We start from the raw sequence: 26401 nt of genomic DNA, 5'->3' as shown, positions 1-26401 counted from the left end.
TATTTTTGATAATATTATTTTTGTTTCATTATTTTACTTTATTAAAATTTTGTTATGTCAAAGCCAAAATAAACGAAAGTGCGAACGCTCTCCGTCTTCTACATCAAAAACTTCCATCAGCGTTCGGACCGGTGGCAAAAAGTGAAGAATGGAGCAGTTATTAGATGAAAATCCATGCCGAATATAAGAATAATCACGGAATCATAAAATATTGGTCAGACAACTGTTTTTCACAAAGCGATATGTCAAAAGTTGTATGCCGATCCTGGAACATTAGATATTCCTTGCGTACTCTATATTCCCAGATATCCCAGATATCATCAGAAGCGTTTGTTGAATCATGGGTTGTTAAAACCAAATAAAACCATTATTATGGAATGTCATCGACAGTAGCTCATTAAACTGAAATAAGCGTAAACTCGGGAAGAGGGAAAATGCATCATCTGCCGAATAAGCCAGACTTAGCTCCTGCTGATTTAGTTCTTTTAATAGATCGGCATTCTGTCTTTACATGAATATAGTTTAATTCAATTGAAGAATAACAGTTCGGCTTAATACTGGATTTTAAAAAACATAGTAATAACTATTTTTGAGGAATATACTTTATAGTCTTTGAACGATAGAAACAAATTAGAACTAGCGATTATGTTTAAATATATACACAAAATATACCAAATATAACAAATGGATTAATAACATCATTTGGTCGATTTTAGTTCCATAATACGTACAAGGTTTAACGTATTATATTGATTTTCTGTAAATATTTCGTCTACATTTTCCATAAAAGATCCCTCAAGGTGCTTCGGTGATATCGTGATATGTAAAAAGATATCGAAAGAACTATTTTTGGCACTGATTTTGAAAGAGTAGCAGAGCGGCAATCCACATATTTTATATAAGTTTCCTATGTGTTACTTGTTGTAATTTTTTTAAATGTATTTCATATGTATGAGGTAAGGCATAAAATGGTTATTATTGTTATAAAATATAAACTAAAATAAGGAGTTCGAAACTATATTTTCCTATAGTTTGTCTCTATATCCGTTTGTATAATATCCGAATATACGGCGTAGAGATTGTTTAATAAAAAACTTTATATTTTTGTAATATATGAAGTATAGGTCTCACTGTAATCTATGGGAACCCTTTCTACATTTATTTTGTATTCACTTATCAATGAGAGTGGAAAAGGAGATGTTTTTTTTTAAAGCCCCTACATACAGAATGTTCTTTTTATGCCCTAATGTTCTATTTATACAACCGAGTTAATTTTAAAACTCAAAGTGTTAACAATGTCTTTAGCTTTATGGCGTATAGCGTATAATCTAATGCCGTTAAGTAAAGTCTATAATCCAATTCACTCTGCAAAAAGACATACAGTGCATTATTATCTAACTATCCAATGTAGATTTTTTGCGCCAAATTTTTGCACTCCAGTTCCATTGCAGTAACCGCTACTGTTGGTTTTGTTGTCAAGAAGATTATAATTTCTTTTAGATTTTAATCGCGATTCTAATTGTATACTCTGCATGTCAAAATTGTACACCAAGCAGCTGTGTAATATGAACCTTCACTTTCAATGTTATATATACAATTGTTGTTTAATTTCGCACACAACTTGGAAAAATAATTGTTCAAATATTTATTTTATTAGAAGCGAGAAAGGTTTTAACGCTTCTAAGATGATTGAGATACAATCAATTGGACTGAGCACCTTAAATGAATTTCTTCTCAAACAGTTAATTTGTAACGTACATTGCGGTTTAACTCGAGAAATCGGGAAACACGTACTAGAATATTGAAAGAAGTCATGAGATTGACGAAAACAATTTGAATTTAATGGTTTCTGATTCAAGGATACAAAATATCTAGAATATAATAGGATATCTTGTGTATAATACGTATAACAGTTATTTAAACATAAGGTAAAAGTATATATCATAGCTTTAGCTCATACCTGATTTTGAACAGTCGATACCAACAGATGTTTCTGTAATACCAGAGGATCCTGCTCTTTTAATATAGCAGCGATCTTATTTCTATCCGGCACTGACACTTTCGGCACAAAATCACCAAGAACATTGTCCAGAGCACTGCCGGAGTATCTCCTCCGAATCGTAGTTCTAGACGCTGATTGCGTCTGACTAGAATCCTTCCGTTCACCACTTAACATCTTCAGTTTTTCCTCACTCGCGCTCTTCGTGACGAACTGCAAATGGAGATCGTGTATCCGCGAATTGACTTCGCCACGTTGCGAGACGATCGCCTTGAGTTGCTCCTCCAGGTCGTGCTTGGCGGACAGTAGGTTTTCCAGGTCCTCTTGTAAGCGAGAGGTGTGGAGTCGGCCGGCCAGTACTTCTGCTTCCATTTCAGCCAACCTAAAGATTAACAAAACAATTTAATGCGCTTGTGATAATTGCTCCAGTCAGATAATTTTTAGAGATAGATTTGTTAAAGCACAAATTTAAATTAAAGTAATTTAAAATCATTACTGGTACATTCCGCCCACGTCAATGTGACCTATTATCTCAGTTGACAAATATATCTGTTGTGTTCTACAAAAATACCTTTTAATGCAAAATTTTCAGACTTTTGCCAATATTAACTCATTTGGACAATAATCATACAGGAATTCTATTTCATGAGTTTCATAGCTTCAATCCTGCATGCTGTAGTTTCGAAATATTGTTTCTTATATGGTATTTAGATTTTCTACAATGATAATAATAGTAATAACACATGAGCTAAAAAACCCCAAGCGTAAAAAAGAAAAGGCAGTTTTTTTGTTCAAAATTGTCTTTATTCTTCAACGTAATTTTCATCAAAGGCTACACAATCATTCCAGCGCCGCTTTACGATGTTAGCTAACTCACGCAACTTTACTTTTCGATCATTTAATACGATGTTGTGGATTTTTTTATGCTTTCTGGTATTACCATCTCATTCGTTCGGACGTCTACTGTGCTCTGCATCATCATTGTCTCTATGCCCACGTTTGAAGCCAGTAGACCAACGTTTTATTGCTATTTCTGATGGAACAGAGCCCTTAAAACACTTTTCAAGTCATTGAACGGTATTTTTTCCCATCAAGAAGCAGTGTAGCAGAAATTAAAACACGAAATTGTTTTTGATCCATTGTTTTGAAAATAATAAAAGTGGTATCACTCTTAGCACAATAACTCACAAACTTATTAATATAATATCATGAAATTTTAAGAGCTTTCTTTTGAAGGTACTAACTGAATGCAATAAACCTAGTGCCATCTATATGTTACGCCCGGGTTTTCAGCCCATCAAACTTCATAGAACCTTATTTACATAAATATATTCAACTTTTTATATTACATGAATATTTATTATACTAATATGATATCGTATTTTACATATATTACAATTTAACATTAATACAACATAAAAAACAAAAATATTCAGTTTCATTTAATCATGATTGATACAATTGTTCAGTGTAATATGTCTTTGCAAATCAAGTAGATCTAATGCTTTAACAGTGAAAATTGTTTTGAAAAGGTCTAATCTTAGGTCATGCTCTGATATGTTTTTGTTAAGCTGTAAGCTCGTTGCCGCCTGTAAAGCGAGTGCATTGACTCTCGATGCATGTTTTTCTATTTAATTTCTAGGAAACACCCATTATTGTTAACGCTCTCTTTTGCTTTTCTTTTTCATTTAGTTCGACGCATAAAAATAGTACATCTTGGTGGCGTAGTAAAACTTTTTTCATTCTAAATATTGTCTATAATGGTTATTGCGTTATAATTAATACATATTTCAATTTGAAGGTGTTCTTTATATTAAGTAGCTTCGCACGTGAATTTAAATATCTAAAGCTATTGAAAATAATGTTTGAAACTATATAATAATAATATAATGCTTTCTAAATTAAAAAGAAATATTTTTTTGGTTTCGGGGATAAAAGAACAAAAATGTACCAATTAAAGATAGATGAATTTTAGCTCCTTATATCATATTAAATTTCAAGTGATGATGAACATATATGATTAATTTAATAAAATAATCGTTGTAAACAACAGATACATTTCCATAAATCAATATCATTCTTTATCGTACTAGTTGTAAATACTTTGTGGAAATTTTAATATATTTAATATATACTTGAGGCAGTTGAAAGTGTCTTGTTTTTCGTTTGAAGTGGAAGAACGGGTTCTATTTAAAGTAGTATATTACGTCAAATAAATTTGATTAACATCACAATTTAATTGTAAATATAATAAAATATGTTCTAAAAATGTGATTCACATCGTTATATAATTATAGTATTAACAATTATATTATTAAACTAGTTGTGGAGTATGGATGTGTACTATATGTGCAGTATTACCTATTTATTTCTTTGTAGGATAAAAATTTATCATATATTAATATATTATAAGTAGCGATAAAATAGATAGGAAGTCTATGTATAGTTTATATTCATAAATGATGTTAGACAGCTCATCAGTTGATCAGATTTTTTTTATGATGCTTCTATCGCCGGGACAAAATACCTAATTAAAAAAAATTGAGGGTATTCAAAAGTCAATCAGTGCTCATTTTCGACTATCGGGTGTAATGTTGTGTAACATCATTTGTTTCCTCATCCTATAGCATCGTATTATTCATTAACATTGAGAAATACATATTGATGTATTTTCTCGCACTCGTTTTGCTTGTGAATTAATCCAAGCACAAATGAAATCTAGTAATAAATTAATGTATACTTAAGATTGTACTAAGCGTATCTAATAAAGATGTTATAAAAAATATTATTCATTAACATCCTAACAAGTTTCCACCCAATTAGGGATAACTGGGGAGCTTTAACATGTGCGCAAATATTTTCTAATGTTGGGATTAAACAGCTCATTATACGTTATTTCAAAAACAAGATGAATAGAAGCTGTAAGTATCAAAGAGGAAATAACGAAACAATATTTTCTACAGTATTTTGTAGGTTTGTAATTTGGTACCTTGATAGGTACTGAGTTGTCAAAAAATATGTTGCTTATGCTCTTTAGGCTTTAGCAGAATAAAAAAGCCTAATAAGAGATAATTCAGATAAATATACGATGTAATCGATATACATCTTATCAATCACTATGTAATTATAAATTAAAATTGATGCAAAATTAATAGATTATTTACCATATGTTATAAATTGATCACAATTAAATAAAAACACATTTTAGGAACAACCTACAAAACAATTTTACAACAGAAAAATACACTCATTTGCTATTATCAGAGTAATAAGGATAGTTGAAGCTACAAATTCCGAATTCTGATTTATGAAAAGAGTGATGATGTAAAAACCGTAATCCATTCTAAATCGTATAATAACTTAGTTAGTTCAGAAAATAATATATTAATAGATCCGAAGTATAACTTATAGATAGAAGACCCTAACACGTTAACCAAAAGTATTTATGAAAAACTGAATAACAGGTAGGCTTAAATGATTATACATTGTTACGAACTATGCCGGAAGCAAATGTTGAAAATCCATTTCAAATATCGATTTGCAAATATTTCTTATGTTTTCAAATAAAAAAAAAACTTTTGCATTAAACTGTTTCTAACTTAAAAAGTGAATCGAACTAACAAAACAACTTGAATGTAGGTAATAATATACCGAAAAAAAAACCGAACAATTAGCTTTTGTGTTTTCTGAATAGCTATTAATTCTTTGTTAAATCAGTATTATCGACAAATCCTGCGTATGTATGTATATTTGCATTTCAAGGTTATCGGTTGCTTTCACTAATTTCTAAATAGTCTTAACACGTGAAATCACGCGCACGAAAATTTAACGATGTTATAATGTTTTTTATAACTCAAATTGATTTAATGCCGATGTGAGAAAATCGATAGGTTATTGAAAGAGAAAATTAGTATGATGTTGTCGTAGAATAACAGTACTGGGTGATTTGGAATGTTGTAAATATCTGTGCCTAAGGACTTAACATAGATACCGAATGCCGAATGCGAGACATTCAATGTATTAGTCAACGAGGTTTTATGGTTTCTAAATTTTAACAGTTTAATTGCTTAATTATTACTTAGACAACGTTTAACGATGTAAACAGAAATTTTAAAGCTTATTAAATAAAAAAAATTACTTACTCGAAGTTACATATTATATTTTGATTGACATAGTTAAACATTATTACGTAAAAGTTAAGTAATGGTTGTACTTTGCAAGATGTAACATTTATAAGTTATATTTGAGAAAAAATTAAAAAGTAATAATTCATTAAAATCTTTAATTAATAAATAATGCAATAATGGAATTTCGCTTGAAAATTAATTAATTAATCAATATTATTACGTTCAAAAATGTTGAAAAAAGGAAAAACTGAATGAAAACTCATGGTGGAATTATAAATGAGCTATTGTTTTTATAGATATAATTTATTGTTTATGCCTTATAGTATATATTACATTATTAAATATTGTTTTATTTGCAATAATCAGCTCAAATTGAATTGTAAATCAGTGTAAACTATTTTAAGGACAGTTTAAGATATTTTTACTTTCGAATTCTTTTTTCCAATCGTTTAAAATTTTTCACTTTTTCACTCATACTCTTACCATGTTTGTGCATTCGCATTCTAAGCTTGTATAAAAATTTAGTGTCAAACAAGTCCAATAGTTCTAAAAATATTACTGTTTAGAACCGAATCAACATGAACACCGAATTTTTGATTAACTGCAATAAATTTAATTAATATAAGCCAGCCTTAGAGTTGAATGTAAATTTTCGAAATGATAATGAAAGGATGTTGAGTTTCTTTTCATTACTGTTGGCGAGACTTGTTTTACTATGAGTCTAAATCAAGAAGTGTGATCCTGGTACTTCGGTTAAGAAAAGTTTTATTGAGCAATTTTTTTGAATACAAACGTTTGTAATTAAATCAAAATTGCCAAAAATAAAACTAAAATTATCATCGTAACCTTTTAGACCAGCTGAATTATTTACGAATATCTGAATTCGAAATGTTGCAACATACAACTTATTTACCAGATTTAGCCTCCTTTTCAAACTAATAGCGGCAATGGAAGGGAAGTGGAATTTTGAAAGTTTTTCCAAATGTTTACTTCTCATGCAGAACTCAAAAAATAGAAGACTGAGCAAGTGTATCAAGTTCAGGGAAATTATATTAAAAATAACAGAATATTTTTATCACATATTTCAAAGCATAAAATCCCGTTTTCTCCATTAAATAAAAAAGTTATTGAACAATCTAGTGTCAATAACAATAACATTATACATATGTACTGTTTTATATGTACAGAAATGTTTGCTTACCTCTCAAGGAGCAGATCTCGTTCTTGTCTGAGTTGCCTGATATCATCCGCAGACGAATGGAAGAGAGCTCGTTGAAAATTAGCATTTTCCCCGAACGGTGTTTGGTCTCTCAGCGTTCCCTGCAGTGCTTCAACCTCATCTTTTAACCGAGTACCCTTTCTGTGAATTATATCGAGCAAATTCCAGAGTTCATCCTCGGTATCATCAGTCTCACTAGTGCCTAGAATAAATATACAGAAATATCATATGGTAAATATTTAATTAAGAAACCAAAAGTAATTAAATCGATTGGTTATATTAGAAGAGCTTGCGTGAAGCCGAACCTAAAATTATTAGGCATAACATTATTAATACCCATACTGGCAAGTCAAGGACGTCGAAAATCAATATATAAAGTATGTTTAAGGTATGCTATAATGGAAGAGAACGCCAAGTATAAGACTCCGGAGTCCGGACATCATTATAATGATAGCGAATATCGCTGGTAATAGTGATTTATCGAAATGTCAGCATCCAGGAAATTGAGAACATTATCAAGACCTATCGGTACAAATATGAATATGAATATTAAATCAAAACACGTTAATTATATCTAATAAAATCTTACAGTACATACAATAATTTAACTTTAAAAGCATTATTTCGAAAATTTTAATTATTTCACCTATTATAAAGTCAGCTTACAATCTCGCAGTGGTTGGCATGTATTTTTTGTATCTACACTCTCGACTAAATTATATACTTTTCTAAATTTAGAATTTTTGTTATATCAGATGTCATTGGCTAAGCAGTTAGGCTTATTCAATTAAATGCTATTATGGTTATGATTGTTAAAGTGCTTATGCATTTTCTCTTCTTATTAGCAATCATTCAACACAGTTTTAAATATACGTTATATTTTTAAAACGTTATTCTGAGCGTTGGATGATGTTAACTGTATTTTTAGAGTTTATTTCAATTATGAACACATATTTCTGAATTTTCTGTTTTATTTTGTGCTTTTTGCCTTAAATAATCTTATTCTCTGTCATATCTAATATGTTATAGTTATACCAAGTTTTGCACGTTTGTCAATGTTCACCTAATTTATTTTCCCCTATTTTATTATTGTTTCATACCTTTCTCGTAATTCTTAAATTAGTGTAAATTAAAAATGGTAGTTTTATGATTGCAACTATAGAATATAAATTACAACATTTTAATAAGCCAGGAACTGGTGGCCAAAGTAACTAATTTGTAGTTATGAATTACTAATAATTTTAAGCATACATAAACACCACCGAAAGTGGCTCCTGCCGGCTCTCGGTGGTAGTGTATCTAGTGCGTCATTGTCATTGTCTGTTATTTATATTATCATCACCAGTCATTATCAGTACCATTACTTGTGGATACAGTTATCTATCGATAGTATTATTTATCAATATTATGATACTGTACAGTACTAGTACCCGTACTATTGGCTGCCAGTAATATTAACTGTCAATACCATCATATTTTATTATTATCTGACCTTAAAAGTATCTGTCGTGATAATTACCAATTCTTGTAATATCTCATATATATTTTGAATCTTACCCTTGTCTTTGAAAATTGGTTGCTCAAGTATGTTTTCATTTCGTTTTCAAAACTGCCACTCGACCACATCAAGCACGCTTATAATTAGCTTTATTTATTTATTGTGCATTTATTATATAAGTGTTGTTATATAATTTATTTTGAGCTGTTTTTATTTATTTAAGATGTTAAATTGTTTTATAGAAATACAATTTTTATTTTACGCCCTGGGTTTAAATCAAATGGAAGAGTAGATCTAGCACATTAAATGACACAATCAACGTAGGTTTTCATGGTTTTGCAATATTGGCAAAATCATTTTTGATATATTTTTTTCTTAAAAGAACGGCTCAGTTGATTAACTATATCCATACTAAACTTCGACGACCTAAAACGTCCAAATAAAAAAAATATCCATATGTAACTTTATGGATGGATGTTTACAGTAAATTAAAAAAGCACTGGATGACTACTGATAAGAATGTAAATCTATAAAAATACGATAATTTCGTTAAAGAACAAAATATTCATTTAATTGATTCTCTCTCTCTCCCTCAATACTTTATTTACTTTTAATAATGATATTTCAAACCACTCAAATTTTGTCAGATACTTTCTGATGTACTCTGTTCTTTCTTCATTAAATTTGCATATATCTGTGAGGTTATTGCAAGCTATTTTCCTTTTCATTTTATAAAAGTTAAATTATTATCTTAATTTAATGTGTTTTAGTTCAGAGTTTATTTAGATAGTCTAGAAAAGGGGAAAATCTCAATTTAACATTAGAACTAATTTTAATAACCATAATATAATGATATTTTGTTGCACATCTACTTGAAATGCGTTCCTTTTTTTCCATAGCCACGTGATGGCTTTCATCGTTGCAAATTTATGATTTTTTTACTTAGTCGTATGACCTTCGCGATCGATGCGAAAAAATCCACGTGTTTGTGAAACGAAAACACATTTTAAAACGTTGAAATAACCAGTTCATCTATAACATTACATGCTCTGGTACTCCTAGAGGAACATTAAACATTAACGCAATCATTGCTGTAGGAGATTTCTCCAAATGCTATAGCAGACGTTAACAGTGGCGTGCTATAACATAATTTTTTATTTTTTGTTTTAACATTGAACATCTACCTTTTGATATTTGGAATTAGAAATTAGATGGAAATGGATATACATCAGTTCTCTACCTTAATATTCAACATCCTTTTATACTAGTGTACTGTTGTCCGTTCAATAAATGGGATAATTTGATACGAAAAATATAACTATCGTTTTATATACATTATCGTACGCGTTTATTGAATGAGATCTAGATATTAAAAAGATAATTATTCGGATATAAGAATGGATGTTTTCATAATTCATACATAAATCTACCCTTTTTGAACCGTATAATATTATTTATTGCCTTTTGTTGCGAATTTTTATATCTAACATAGCTAGTTCAAAATGTTACAGTCATAAGGGGAGTTCATTATATATCACTTTGGCAGTATCATCAATAAAATTTATTTTACATCTGACCAAACCCTTCTTGGTGGATTTTAAATGTACAACTCGCTTGGGAGATAACGTATCGGGTTGACAGCACTTTCTAACCTCTTGTTTTATTTGAGAATCATGGTGTTCATTCATAACGATGAATTAATTATTATTTTAAAATTACGAATTTAATTATTTTAAAAGTAAATATTTTTTCATCTTCTATTAAATATCTGTTGGTTAATTGAGTATTTGATAATTAATTGAAAAATAAAGCGTCAAACATAGTAGAAATAATAAAAAATAATTGAAGTAAATTCATTGAAGAACTTATTAGCATGGCAGTGAAGTTAAGCGGACATCTTTGTACAATTTAATAATATCTATAAATAATTGAAAATATATCAGGAACGTGATTATAATTTTTGTTAATTTTCCAACTAAATCGAATATTAATGCGATACTAGAATTTATATTAAATTATTTAAGATTATCAACACGAATAGCAAACAATTTTGTATATACATTCTCAGAAATTTCAATTATAGTGAAAATGATAATTTTCTTGATAAGAACTAATAAATTATTATGGAAAATAAATCAATAAGCCATATTGAGGTCTGAGAATTACCAGTAGCGGAAGTGGACGTTGGCGGTGCTGTTGAAGAAGCGCTGTGGGTTTCCTTGCTGGACGCCTCCGTACTGAAACCGGAGTCCTGGACAGCTGATGTGGAAGACCCGGTGGCGGCAGAATCAGTACTGCCTTTTTTGTCTTTGCTGCTTGATACCACGCCCAACTTTTTACGAACACGAATACCAGGCGTCCAGTCGCCTGGTCGAATCGATATGGGAATGTTCGAGTGGTGATGTCCTAAAAAGAAAATTGAATATACTTATAGGAAAACGACAAAATATTAAGACTTCAAGTTAGTAAGGTTATTTTTTCCAAGTTTACAATAACAAGTTTATGTAAGTGAAGCGTAATATTGTTTTTTTACTGTACATAAATGACTGATAACTAACATAGCAGGTCAACTGAAAAGTCCCCGGCTTACCCTAGTAAAACACTTTTTTTTTTGGCAAAATCATCTTTTTATTCAACATAGTTCCCTTCAAGGGTGATACACTGATTATAAAGACCCTCCAACTTTTCGACACCATTTTTATAGTATGATTTGTTAAAAATTGCTGTTTTTATTGCTTCAAAATAGGCTTCAGTTTCGGCGATCACCCCTTCATTCGGCGAACATTTCCCAGCGAGCATTCTTTTGAGGTTTGAGAACAGGAAATAGTCACTGAGGGCCAGATCTGGTGAATACGGTGGATGAGGAAACAATTAGAAGCCCAATTCATGGATTTTTGCCATCGTTTTCACTGACTTGTGACACGGTGCATTGTATTGATGAAGCAGCACTTTTTTTTTCAAATGCGGCCGTTTTTCGGCGATTTTGTCCAATAACGCTATGTAATAGTCGCTGTTGATGATCGTTCTCTTTTCAAGGTAGTTAATGAAAATTATTCCATGCGCATCCCAAAATACAGACGCCATAACCTTGCCAGCTGATTGTTGCGTTTTCTCACGCTTTGGAGCGGGTTCATCGTGTGCAGTCCACTCGGATGACTGTCGATTGGACTTCGGAGTGAAATGATGGAGCCATGATCATCTTGAAACACTGCTCCGAATCATCAACTCCTCGTTGTTTTTGATCAAAAGTGAGCTCGCGCGGCACCCTCTTTGAACAGGGTTTTCTCATACCCAAATATTCGTGAATGATATGATGTACACGTTCAGTTGATATCTTTAGAGAGTCTGCTATTTCATTCAATTTCAATTTACGGCCATTCAAGATCATTTTGTGGATTTTCCTAATGTTTTCGTCGGTAACAAGCTCTTTTGGGCGTCCACTTCGTTCACCGTATTCAGTGCTCATTTCACCACGTCTAAACTTAGCATACCAATTCTTGATGGTTGATTTTCCGGGGGCAGTGTCCAGAAACTCGGCATCAAGCCAAGTTTTTGCTTCAACTGTATTTCTTCCCTTCAAAAAGCAACACGCGAAAATCCTTTTTATCATTTTTTTTTCACAATAACAAAAGTTGCTTCACTCAAAATGCTATAATTCACAAACTAATGATCCGACAGTTGTCAAATTTATACAAGCATCTTTTAAGGGTTAGGGTAACTAAAAACATATGGATTTAATTCTGGTAGCGCCATCTATATGTCAGATCAGGGACTTTTCAATTGACCTGTTATTACCATACTAAATATTAGGTACTTGTATGTATTCTGATCATTATCACTTTAAAAATACGTTAATCGAGAAAAATAGATACATTAAAACTCTATATCTTCGCATTCACAGCTCTTTAACAGCTCAATATTCTTTAATTACCGCTCTTTAGTACAACTGCAGCTCTTGCAACGAATGGTCGAACGTTGCCTTGCAAGAAGATGACTTCTTTTTTTTATTTTTATTAGTACATCGGTACATACATCCACAGACATTTCTAGTAATAGTTTCATTCATTTTTAGTAGCTCTCAATGCACTATACAATGCAATCGATATTCCTGATCTAAATATATGCAAGCATTTAATAGATAGTAGTACAGATTCTTTGACAAATAAATATTTGTAGTTTTACTGAATGAAAACGTAAAAATAAAATGTATATTACAATTTAAACGAAAGAGTTCACTGTAACTTTTATTGCCCTTTTATAACTAATTACTGTGATTTCATGTTGATAAACAAGTGTTAAATACACCACCGCATATTTTTACCAATTAATCATTATCTCTTTGAACGTATGTACGTTGCTGGTGTAACAAATATCGGTTAAGCTTAATTAAGAAAAATTATTATACATAAAATATTATTCATGCAAAAGTTATTTTAATCACTCGAATGTAATAAAATACGAGTTTATTCAAGGTGTTTTTAATTTGTTCGATAACCTATTCTAGTTCATTAAATATGGTGAATATATTGATAAAAAACATAAAATTGGTGAGTATTATATTGTTATTAAGTTTAAAACATGAAATAATTAACACAAAAAAATTGATTATGTAGATTGATATGTAGTTGGTCCATTTTATTCTCTGGGTTAAACCTCAATAACAGACTATATTTTAGAGTATATTTGAAAACAAATATTGGATTCAGGATTAATATAATAAGTGACAATTACAATATTTCTATTTCGGCAACTCTAAATGTTTACAGGCGCCATTTAAAGAAAAACTGATGCACTGATGCAACGGTGCACTGATAAAAAAAAGTAAAACGTGATCTAATTCGCTGCGCACGTATGTGTTTTCTGCGAATGCGCCGAATCAGTTCGAGTCGAATGTTCAGGTCTGTACCCACCATTAGATAGCTAAATATGATTGGCTTTACTTTTATTGATTTGAAAATTGTGGTTTATTAAAATATTTTCGCTTAATTACTGAAATATTAAAACTTTTTGTAACATGATGATATGAGAGTTGATGATTGCTGTTATCGATAACGAGTTCCACCGATGTCCCCGATGAAAACATTTGAAATCGGGTGTTGTACCAGAAAATGTTACTGATTTGTGAAAACTGATAACGCAGGATATCCCAGAAACGACAGTATAGGCAATGGGGATCACATAACAAATTAAGATCATTATACTATGAGATTGAGACAACCTTGGAATTTTATTGCTTATTATAACATGTTACATGGCTATTTAGCTATTTGATGAAAAAAATGTTCAGAAAATAATAATAGTGAGAATACAACAGAGTTAAGTCTAGTTTTTAGGAAAAGTAGGTAATTATGCTTTTAGATAAAAACATAAAACAGGGTCAATAGTCTACAACAATTTGTCTGCGGGAAGCATTTGGTAAAATAAAAACAACTCATCGCCGTCGAATTATTGGAATATTTAAAATCTATACTGTTCTCAGCTCTATTTAATTTTATTCTCTTACACTTATTTTAGTTTTATTCAGTTACTTACAAATTTATTTCTTTTGGCTTTGTATTATCAATTAAAACTACCTCAAGTACGTATATTACGCAATAACCATTATTTTTTAAAATGATTACATTAGATATGCTTAGTACAATATTAATTAACAAATTAATTTATTACTATTATTGTGTAAACAAGGAGAGTACGGCATTAATAAGTCTGTACTAAATCTATTTTCCCAATGTAAAATAAAATTAGACCAGTTAGTCAAATTAAGAGTAAACACTTATGAACTATAAACTGTATAAGTTCGCATGGTTTGGTTCGCTTCAATCTTCTGATTGTGACCGTGTTTTCAGTAGCTGTATTGCTTCCACGTTGCTGTGATTTACTAACTTCATTTGATGTTTTAAGGCGAAATCTTGGATAATTTCGTAAATCCATTCGATTTCATCATGCAGCTCTTCAATGATTGATTACTAGTTATTTTTAAATGTTTTAGTGTAACTCCATATTTGCACCCAGTAGGTTCAAATTAGCTTTATAATTGATTATCAAACCAATCTCTTTGATTTTAGGTCAAGTTGAGGGTATCTTCTGCCACATGATGAAGTCTAACATGATGTATTGTTGAACGTGATACGACAAATAAAAAAATCAAAAAATAAAATAGCATTCATCCTGTAGTTATGATTAGGCATTTAGTAACTATTTCCCCAAAAGTAATTTACTTCACAAATGGTTTGATAACAAAGGCGCATATTCTGAAAATCAATAATTTGCATTAATAAGTCAATGTTTTTACTTTTACTTATAAATAATTTTATTTCCTCGGCATTCTAAATATATTAGCTATTGAATCTAGATATATCTTATTCTAAAAGCACTGACCAATCTCATAAAATTTAAAATTAAATGGAAGCTAACAAATGACAAGTCATTTGTTGATGGAAATCAAGGTCATTTTACGTGTTACTCCCAAAATAGAAGTATTATATGTGGTTTGAACCTTGAAGCTAATAATACGTTGATTAATATAGGTCCTATTGTTCATTAACAAAACGAGGTACAAAAATAATTAAAAATTTCCTGTACAGCATTGTAATTAATATCTATACCAGTAAAAATGATGATGAATTAAAGGAACAAACAATCCAGTGTAGATCTGAAACAATGTCATTTCAGTTTTACACGTTACAGTTTCGGTTTACAAACACAGAAACATTCGAGGAACGCCGAGTGGGTTTTAAATTTTAGGTATAATTAGGTTTTTGCTCGTAAATGACAAAACAAACGTCTGACTTTCATCGTTCCGTCTCATTGAACTGAACAAACAACGTCACAATTTTCGCTTACGACCGAGAGCCATAAAAATATACCCATTTACCATGAACGAAACCATTATCACCGGTCACAAAATATGTTAAAATTATCTACTAACTTTCAGTTTATGGCTTTTTTTTAAATTTTAGTAATCTTATGCGTACTTATCAAATTAACCATTACTGACATTGATATAAACATGCATTTATTTTGTATTAAAATTTCGTATTATAGTAAATTCGTATATTATAGGATTTTAGTAAACAGTACAACTACAATATTTCATATTTTATAACAACATAATTATTATAAATTATTAATAACAATTCATAATAACTTATAATAATTTTATCATCAGGCGACAGGATGGTCCACCTTCTGTTATATATATTATAGTCGATATCGACAGTCGCAATCCTGCTGGGGCATGGTTGTAAATTTATGTTTGTGATTTTTTAATACTTGTGATTGTCCTAAGCAAGAGTGCAAAATCCGACAAGAAAAACGATCTCAGTCCAGCCAGTAACGAGGCTGGGTGAGACCGGATGTCTTCTGGGATGATTTCTAAGCTGGTCACTCGCCAGTCGGTAGGCTTAATGCCGAGGACCGTGATCGGGAGCCCACGTTAAACTGTAGGTCTACTCCAGATAAAATCCTAGTTGGTAAAAGGAAACTTTAAAATACAAAAAATAAAATTAACTTCAAAATTGTCAAGACATAGTGATTTTAGGTTTCGCATCCGTTAAGAATGGAACCAAAATAATCTTGAGGTGATGAAATTATGAATAGGATATTCTGCCTCGTTTTATCATTGAGGATGAGACACACCGTAGGGGTGTCGGCCGGTAAGAAAATATTGAAATTTCTTTAATCGATATTTTAAAAATATCGACATTTTTTATGCAATAACAATTTCTTTAAAACTAAGTACCAAAATACCCTTTAAAATTCAGTATCAATTTTATAATGTTTATGAAAAATCGACTGAAAAAAATATCTATATTATATATATAAATATCGATATATCGATATTTATTCGGCATCCCTAGCACACCGCTCTACCATCATGATTCTGACTCAAAACAAAAATAGAGAGAAGTGCTTGTGTGGTTTGGTTTTTTGAGTCAGAATGAAAGAGTGCCAAGAAATTGGTAGCGTCAGTTTTTGGGATGTACAAGAATTACTACTATATGCACTTTTGGCTCTATATGAGCTCTATATAAAAAATAATTCGTGCTATTCGCTTCTTTTTCCTAAATTCCCTTATACTTCTGGTAATTTGTACATTTTCCGTAAAACCACTGAAGTGATGATACGGCCTTCCGTTGCTGCCTTCAACATCTACTCTGTAAAACTGTACATTTTATTTAGTTAAATATTAAATAACAATCATTTATAATTTATTTAATACGTTAAATTTTATTCTGAACAAAGTGATTTTAATATGAAAAAACTGAGTGTCAATAGGTTGGGCATTTTACTGACAATGATGATGTGATGTGATTGATGTGATTTAACTGATATAATTTAGTGACTCTGTATATGAGTCACTAAATTATATCAATTAAATCACATTAAATTGGAGGATGAAAACTTTAAACACTTCAAGAATTGGCCGCATTGGCAGTACCCAGAATTTTGAAAAATGATAAATAAGAAAGGAATTTTATGAAAATCTCTTTATGAATTGAAACTACTAAGTACTACTACGTAGTTTCACATCGGTGATAAAAATTGATCTATTACAATAACATCAATAGCAGAGAGTAGTAGGTTAAGCCCGATCAACCATTAGCATCAATAGTAGAACGAAATATCTGCGGTGCACAGTGTCCTGTGTATTTGGTAGATTCAATAGGGTACTACGAACTGCCAAATCTAAATGAAAGCATAACTGGTGATCGACTATCGACTGTAATAAAAAAATAACACGGAATACTCCACAAAATCGTACTGCAATGCGACACTGCTTACTCAAATGCCTCAAAAAATATTTGAGTAATAATCCGCTGTATACTCCAGAAAATACTTCGTTCAACATTTATTTAATTTAATGGTATGTCAGGAATTCACCTCTTTTGAAGATTGCAGAAAAAGGGTCGTTTTTGCGCTTCTAAATACTAGACATATTACTTGCGAGATGAAAAAAATTCCAAAGATTAGTGATTAATTTTAAAAATATAAAGAATCACTGATAATTTAGCTCTGATATTTAAGTAACCTTTCTTAACTTTTTCATTCGTTCAAAATTCAAATGTTAAAAAAATTGACTTAATAGTTGATTTAATTTAGGTTTTACCTTAGATGTTTTAAAAATAAGTAAGGAAACTAATGAAAAACATTACAAAGAAATTTCATAATACATATTGTTGGATGATTTGTTATAATTTAATGAAACTTATAATTTGAACCAGCTTATTTCTTCCATGTAATTTACGTTAAGTTCTGAACTAGATAAAAACAATTGGTATAATTGTTTTCATAACGTAGTTAGTAAAATGAGAAGACTTTTTATCCAATTCGTTGAATTAAAATAATAAGTAATTGCTTTATAATTGTCTTATTTTAAAGTCAAATATAAAAAATCAACTCGCCACGCTATTGAAACCCGTTTTAATTATATTTTTTAAGGTCAGTTAGGAAACGAGATAATTACAAATAACATCATTGGACGATGATTATTTTATGTTTTCCCTTTGCAACAGTAAAATAACAGTAATATTAAAATTTTGTAATGGTCTAATAATCGAATGATTGATTGTTATAGAATGAGCTTTGGAATATTGATGCTGATGTATCTGTTTATTATGAACTTATGTATTCTCACTACAATTTAATAATAAAACTTTTAGTGATGCCGCAAATTATGTATGTAACACTTCTGTGCTTATATGTTGGGTAAAGAATTGACTACAGATTAAATTACAAAAATTACAATTTAATACAAAGATTAATTACATATCTAAAGCTATCTGAGGTTAATCCGAACTATATCATGAATTACTAATCACTTACTAATTAATATCACAATTTTTCGAAGTATTTTTGTCTTGGGTCACCAAGTATAGGTGTAAGTTTACGCCTATTTAAGTGAGTCATTAGTTAGCTGATATAACATTTTCATTGAACTAAAAATCCTAGTTAGATTATTAACTTAATTTACAAGAAAGCGATTTTAATTAAAAAAAGGGTTAAGGAAAGCGGTTGATTGATAGTTTTATAATTTTGTGACAACGGCTATAATTCTTGAGGCCACACGATTGGCAAAGCTAGACCAATCTAGGACATGGTACCAATCTTCTAGGATAACGGTCTTACGGTATAAAAGATCAGTACGACGTCTGTCTCTTTCCTTTTTATAATTCTCCACATAATCTCAACATAACCTAATAATGCCACGAAATAGTAGTGAGTGTTGAAACAAAGTCAATACAAACAACAAACGAACATTCTTATAAAATCGCATCGGGTACTGGGTGTTTAAGCCTCACTAACTGGTTTCACTATTCAGTAAGTGACATTTCGTGTAAGTCGAAGAAAATATGTTTTTGAGTGCGTTGAAAATATCTGATTACGTTCCTAGTAAATTATACGCATTTGTGGAAAGTTTTAGTTTTTACTTTTATTTGAAGAAAAAGGTGGCTAAAAGTTATAGAAAGAAGTGAAAAAATTGAGGACGAAGATATTAAATCTTCATTATTACTAGAATTATTCGATGCCTAATACAGTTCCTAATTTCTAGGGTACAAAATATTATCGAACCAAGCCAAGAGACATTGGAAGGCCTTTGGTCATGCCTGAAATACTGCTTCGCAAAATCATAAATATTTTTGGATTGTATATAATATTTTGGACCAGGAACAACAGTGATTAATTAAAAGTGGATCTATTACAATAATGCAAAGCGAAAAAAATCATTGGGGCTAGGATGGTCATGCATCAGTACCAATAGCAAAGCCGAACATCTATGGCTTCAAGCTAGTGCTCTATATTTGCTCGGATCAGCTTGATGTGGTATACTATGAACTGATAAAACCTAATTAAACCATCAATAGGGATCGCTACAATTGATGCCTTTGAATCGAGGAAACCAAAGACAAACAAACAAAACACAAACAAAGACACAAAAATATTAATCTTCAGCATGACAAGGCTCGACCATCTGATCTAAAAAGGCCAAGCAGTTCTTTTTTCTTTTTTCAAATTTTAGCATATTTCTAGCTAGGATGGTTCTCCTGTACTTATGACTTTGTATGGTTGAAATTGTCCAGTCACAACAAAAACAACAAAACAGTTTTTTGCTTGACGAGCCAATTTGGGGTACCAAATGGAATTTTTGGTAAATTCGTGTAGTAACTAGTTCCTTTGATTTCTGAATTTTAGCACTGTAAACATCTGAAAAAGTTGATCAACAACTGAGTAGTCCGAAAGCTCATTGAGAGTAGGGTTGGTTATCGGATAAGTCTTCATATTCTTCAATGTTTTGGCCTTGCAGGTCGTTTTTTTGAGATTGACATGAAAAAAAAAGTTAATTTATACAGATATATATCCAAATAACCGAATAACAGTTGTTTGCAATGATACTTTGCATTTTTACTAATATATATCGCTGATCTAAATGCATTCAAGTACCTAATGATAATATATTAAACTACAACAATATATAAAAACCATTTTCATTGAGGGAATTACTACAAGTACATATTATAAACAAGCTCAAAAAGTAATGGCGATTCAAGCTGAATGAGATTATTAGTATTACATAATATTATAGCTGTATACTGTTAATATAGCTAGGTTAAGTGGTGCTTCTGTTAGTCTACAATAAAATACATATATACGTATAACCAATTTTTAAGTTTATATGGATATGTGGATATCACTTACTGAGTAATTAGAATATACAGAATGTAACGAAGCAAAAGAAACTTTAAAAAATTATTGACAATAGTTTTTGGTATCAGTAGTATTAGGCATTTACGGGAAGTTTTATATTTTTACTCCAATTTGAAAAAAAGCTGATTGAAGGTTATCGAATGCCGTGTGAAGCTTATGGTGACCATTCTCCATAGATTTGAATAAATGGATACTGGTTTCGATGATTTCAAAGTAATGATTTTGACACAAAAAAAGAGCATTCAGGGCAGCCAAAACATAACTCAAGACGTGGATATGAAAATATTACTCGAAACTATCGATGGGGTCGCTATTGACACCAATTTGTGGGTTAGAGTCGTGCATTGCGCGAAAAACGCTTGCAATACGAGCAAAGATACAACAGTGTTCTTCTTCAGCACGGCAACGCTCAACCACAGGCTACAAAATCGGTGAAAACTTAATTGAAAACATTAACATTGGAAAAGCTACCCCATCCGCCATATTCTCCAGACCTTGTTCCTTCTACTTACTACTTTTTTGACATATGTGTCATTACCTATCTGAGCAACGCTTCACTTTTTATGAAATTATCAAAAATGGATGGATTGATGAATAGCCTCAAAAATGTATAGTTCTTTTGAAATGGAATCCGTCAATTATATCGGGTAAAAATGGAAAAAATTAGCGGCCATCGATGGAGAACACTAAAATACATTGTAGCAGTATTTCACAAAAAGCTTCAAATTTAAAACAAAAACCTTTAAAACTAATTTATAGTTTTAATGGATATAAACACTTATTTTACGATAGATTACAGTGAATTTATTTAAAATTATTATTTATTGGCTAGATAATAACCAAACTATAATGATAAAAGTAATGTCAAACATCTTCAAAGGAAGTCTCTTTTCTACTAACCTGTCATGGTGGCCGGTGTTGAATTAGCAGTTTGTTGTTGTTGAAGTTTGGAACGTAAATTGGGGAACGTTTCCATAACCAAGTCGCGGAACTCCAAGAGGGCTCCGACTTCGTGTTGCAACTCTTGCAATGCGACCAACGACTTGGCCTGTTCACTGATAAGGTAATGGAAGGGCCCAGCCGGTTGGTGTGGGCGCCCTCCCAGGCACTCCACGCCATGGCCCACGCCACCGTGGTCCACGGCTTCTGATTCCTGTAAAAAAAACCAAAATTGTTAACTATTTATTAAATTGAATTTGCTTCTTAAAACGTGTTTGCTTTCTATTGTTAAATTTTACTTTCTCGAAATTATTCCTGATTACGTAGTTAAAATATGTATTCAAGAGTTTCCAAGACAAGTTTAAATAAGCAAAATACTCAAAATAATCGATATAATCGTGTTTGTAACGTGTCATCTACTTTTGTGTTTTTGCCCTACCTAAATAACATTGAAATGCAAGAAAAAGTATTGACATTCCGTTCTGATATTAAGTGTCTCAAAAATGACGAAAGCTGTGAGGGGGAAGCTTGATATTGTAGCAACAATGGTTCGCCGTCAACTTAACAATAAAAAAACAACTTATATGCTTGCATAAAGTTAAAAACAAATAGATTTAAACACATTATACTTATAAGTTTAACAACTGAATAATGCATCTTAAAAGTAAAACGAAAATGTTTTAAAAATAAATGATTAACTTTAAAATTATTTAAATAAATTCATAATTAAATTAAATAATTAATTCATTGAAATACGTTTATTGCACTCATTATACTTAAAAATAGCATAATTTTCTCAATTAGTTATAAATCCTTATTTTGTCACTTTCGTTTCCGAAAGGTTTTGTAAATTTATTGAACAACCTAGGTATACTTAATATAGTAAAATATTGATGTAAACTTGTAGAATTGAAATATCTTAGCTTAACTTGGATTGGTTCTTAACATATCCTGCTTGCGCTTCTTTCACTTCTGACAGTCCGTGATTATAATTTTGATTTCAACAAGATATATACGTCTTCCTACCGACCATATTCGACTAGAAAATGAAATTCCATGTGTTTTGAATTCCTTTTCGTCGTCTTTATTTTTCTATCCAGTTGTAAAAAGGAGGAAGATGGTTTGATCAGATGATCAGAACAAAGAAATAATGTATAATTTTCGCGAAACATTACCAGCTACATTTGTAAATAACTCTAAAAATGTAAAATCAATTTGTACTCTATTTTAGTATTACTAAAACCTGTAGTAGATACTAGGTTTTTAATATCGATATTTTATTTTACAACTATAAAAGTTCGATACTTACATTTACAACTATCGCTACTTATTTGAAAAAGATATCAATATATCCATATATATTAATATTTTTTCGGCATTCCTAATTATGTACTAATAATTAATGCTTATTTAATGTCAATAATTTTAATATTTAGGGATAGCAGTACTTATATCTGAGTTGCATTCTCAATATAGATTTGTAAATATTAGAAGAAATCCTTTAAAATGTTACAAAAGCAAATACATTTATATAAAACAATTATTATAACAGCCTAAAGAAATGACTTGCGAATTTTTATTCCATTGTATAAACATAATTGATAATCAGTGAATGAGGAAACGTAGCAATGAATGTGTTTGAGTTCTATTGTGTAGTAAACGAGGCTCTTCCCATTTGGAACAACAAGAATAACAGTTACAGCGAGTGTCTACGCAGATACAATAAAATGATAAAAAACGTTATACGGATAGTTATAACGAAAATATCTTATTGCTACATAGAATAGTGTGAAGTGATATGTTGTTTGCTATTTATTTGTTTTCTGATGATAGAGAGATTACGTTCAACACCGAGTACAAATGTGTTAATAAATATATTAATTATAACATATTAGCAATAAACTATAATAAAATGTCAAAAAGATCTTAATTTTGTTAGAAAAAATAGTTCTATGAGTCCGTGAGTATGTGTCCTCAACATAATGTTAAAATAATGTTGTAAATAGATTTTTGTTAACCATTTTAGCTATCCATTGTACTTGTTATTTCTGCGATTCTTCACTAATTGAAATCCGAATTTATTCGTCGTTGTTTATGAATCAAGATGTTAGCATAGTGTGGATAGTATTGATATTGATTTCACTAAAGATATATTATTTCTGTAATATATGGTTTAAACATTTTATTCAGCTTTATTTCAAAATTGTATTTACTGAGGATATTAATCATTTACAAAATATAAAAGTGGTTAGTGTTTTGATATTCTCGTATTGATAATTTCATTTCGGAATGTATCACCAAATTTACATGCTGTATTCATTGTGAATATTGTGAAAAACGGCTGAGCATATTTTATTTTATTTAATAATTCCCTCTATCTGAACGTTATATTGTTTTATTATTAGTAGTGATTTTTCATATATTATTTATGAGTATACAGGGCCATGACACTTCCACAATTTTTCGACATGTACTTTAACAAATTTTATATTATACAAAAAATGTCAATACTATGATTATATATATTATATCCTTAAGCATACAATATCATAAAAATATTATACAAATTTAATAGGTTAAAACGTACAACTATTTGTAATGATAATCGTATAAAATGTATAATACACAAATTTCAAACACTAATCAATGATATGAGCTGTTTTGACCGATGACCTTTTTTTCTGGTAAAACCTTAATTCCGTGATATTTTCGCAAATTTATTTTGAAGCCAGCTTTAGATCAGTATTTTTTTCAAAATCTGACATATTCTTCTGTCGATTAGAAGAAACTTATTTGAATACCTAATATTAATGATCTTTTAACTGCTTCTGCATTATACCTATTTTCCATATTTATCTTCTTAGTTAGCAAGTAACTTTGAACTGCTGAACCTTCTATGTAATAATGAGTGATCTTAAAAAAGTTTATTTGGTCTAATTTCTTTATTATTTAAAGATAGTTTGGATATATCAAACTAACATCAATAGAGTTATACGTACAGTTTGAAAATAATTTACAAGAAAGAACAAGATGCCAGAAAATAACATTATTATGCTAATGTCCATCTAAATTAACCTCAGTAAACATATGTAACATATGCATTTAACATGAGCATTTGATACATAATTCATTAGAATTGCTTGTAAACTTTACCAATATTCAATGATTCTTTTTATAGACTGTTTCTAATCCGATATTCGTCTTGAAGAATGTGTAACTATAAAATCAACAATATTCAGAGCAACACATTGACAGAGGTCAAATACCCACTGTCATGGTTACATTTGCTCTTGGTTGTTTGTAAATATTATGAAGAATATTTAATTCTAATATTAAGCGAATACTGATATTTACAATTAATTGCTAAAAAATAAAGCCTTACCTTCACGATATACCATATTAATAAATAAAAATAAACTTGGATGTTAAGTGTTGAATCATCCGCTATACGACTCAGACACGCGTATTTGCAATATTAATATCATCTAAACGTGATATCCTGCCATATACGAATCGTCCAGGAAGGAAGCTTGCGTAAGACATTCGTATGTTTAGGTTCGAAAATTGTCTGATGGTTCTGTTAATATTATGTTTATCGGCTATCGAGGAAATGATAACGCTAAACATGATATTATTACACAAGTAGGCTGATTTCATGATTGTAAAAGAAAGTTATTTTTGCAGATATGGCGTACATGTTATTAGCGCACGCATTTTATTAAAAATCAGGTGTACTCTTTGCCTCTTAGAAAGTAAACAACTTTACTTATTACGTGTATCTTAAATTAATGAAAGTAATCTTGTATAATACATGTTATATAAATTACTTCCATATATACATGGTTAGTATGATATATGTATAATAGACCACTATACATCTTAATACTGATCTAGCAAACTCAACGAGTATTAGAGTACCAGTTCTAAAATAGGAAATTTCGTTAACTAATATATACTATGATTTAAAAGAATTATGTTTTTTCATTCAGTATTATTTTTTCACGACGTTTTCGTCTATAATTCAATTCTTACTATTTCGCAAATCCGTTGTATTCGCTTGTTTTAACAGTTTTGGTCAAAAACAATAAAATTTCGATACTTTTTAAAATAATATTGATATTTTTTAACTTCAACCCTACTTTTCCGCGCAAAATAAGTATTGATATTTTTTCGGCATGACTAACTCAAGTTAGGTTAGATTGATTATATTGATACTTCGTAATTTCACCGTTAGATATCGCTATAATCCTAATAATATCAAGTAACTGTGTAAGAATTTACATGTTACATAATTAACATATTAATATAATCATTTAAAACTTGCCATGTTACTGTAATATGAGCAATAGCAATATTTAAAATATTTCTGTGAGTAATTCTGTATGTTTTAATATCGAGTTTCCCATCAGGTGGCATAATTTGGGTTTTTGACATTCAAAGTTTTTTTGAACAATTTCTTGTACAAAAATAATTTATTCTGATTAACATAAATGCTTATATAAGTTAGTGTATTGTTCATTATAGATACGAAATTTAAATTTAAATAACTTGAATTGAAAACAATTTAAATTAAACCAATAAAATAATTAATAATAATTCAAAATTGTTAGTGGGCATCAATAAATGCATTAGGTAGAAATCAAAAAATAAACGGTTTCAATATTACAGAATAGATCTGAAATCTCCCATTGTTGGATGCTATTCAACTTCTATTGGTATTGGAATATAAAAACACAATACTCAGATAGAAAACAACCTAAATAACCGTCGATTAGAAAGTGCACTACAAAAATTGTCCCATCGACAGATTCTATTAAACCGTTTTGTAATCGTCCGAGGACATTTCAAAATTAGTTTTACGAATACTCCGGTCTATCTGTCTAAACAAATCGATAGGGCATAACATTATGTCA

The 26401-nt window shown here is 30.2% G+C and overlaps 1 protein-coding gene across 6 annotated transcripts in view; it reads right to left on the bottom strand.

Moving 5' to 3' along the window:
- jvl (javelin-like) overlaps window positions 1-26401 on the bottom strand; it is a 317251-nt gene that overhangs the window by 38267 nt on the left and 252583 nt on the right. For all 6 annotated transcript variants that reach the window (XM_076394244.1, XM_076394241.1, XM_076394245.1 and 3 more), the window contains 4 exons: window positions 21450-21702; window positions 11010-11249; window positions 7328-7547; window positions 1961-2381 (listed from right to left, as the gene is read on the bottom strand). In XM_076394244.1, coding sequence (XP_076250359.1) covers window positions 1961-2381; window positions 7328-7547; window positions 11010-11249; window positions 21450-21525 — 957 coding nt within the window. In that variant the 5' untranslated portion in view covers window positions 21526-21702. The remainder of the gene's footprint in view (window positions 1-1960; window positions 2382-7327; window positions 7548-11009; window positions 11250-21449; window positions 21703-26401) is intronic.

The sequence above is a fragment of the Rhynchophorus ferrugineus genome, unplaced genomic scaffold, assembly GCF_030347505.1.
Source record: "Rhynchophorus ferrugineus isolate W39M unplaced genomic scaffold, kcgeb_rfMv2 rfM2, whole genome shotgun sequence".
NCBI classification, from domain to species: Eukaryota; Metazoa; Arthropoda; class Insecta; order Coleoptera; family Curculionidae; genus Rhynchophorus; species Rhynchophorus ferrugineus.
The sequence above is the reverse complement of the archived record's forward strand: the minus strand, read 5'-3'. Positions and strand labels throughout refer to the sequence as shown.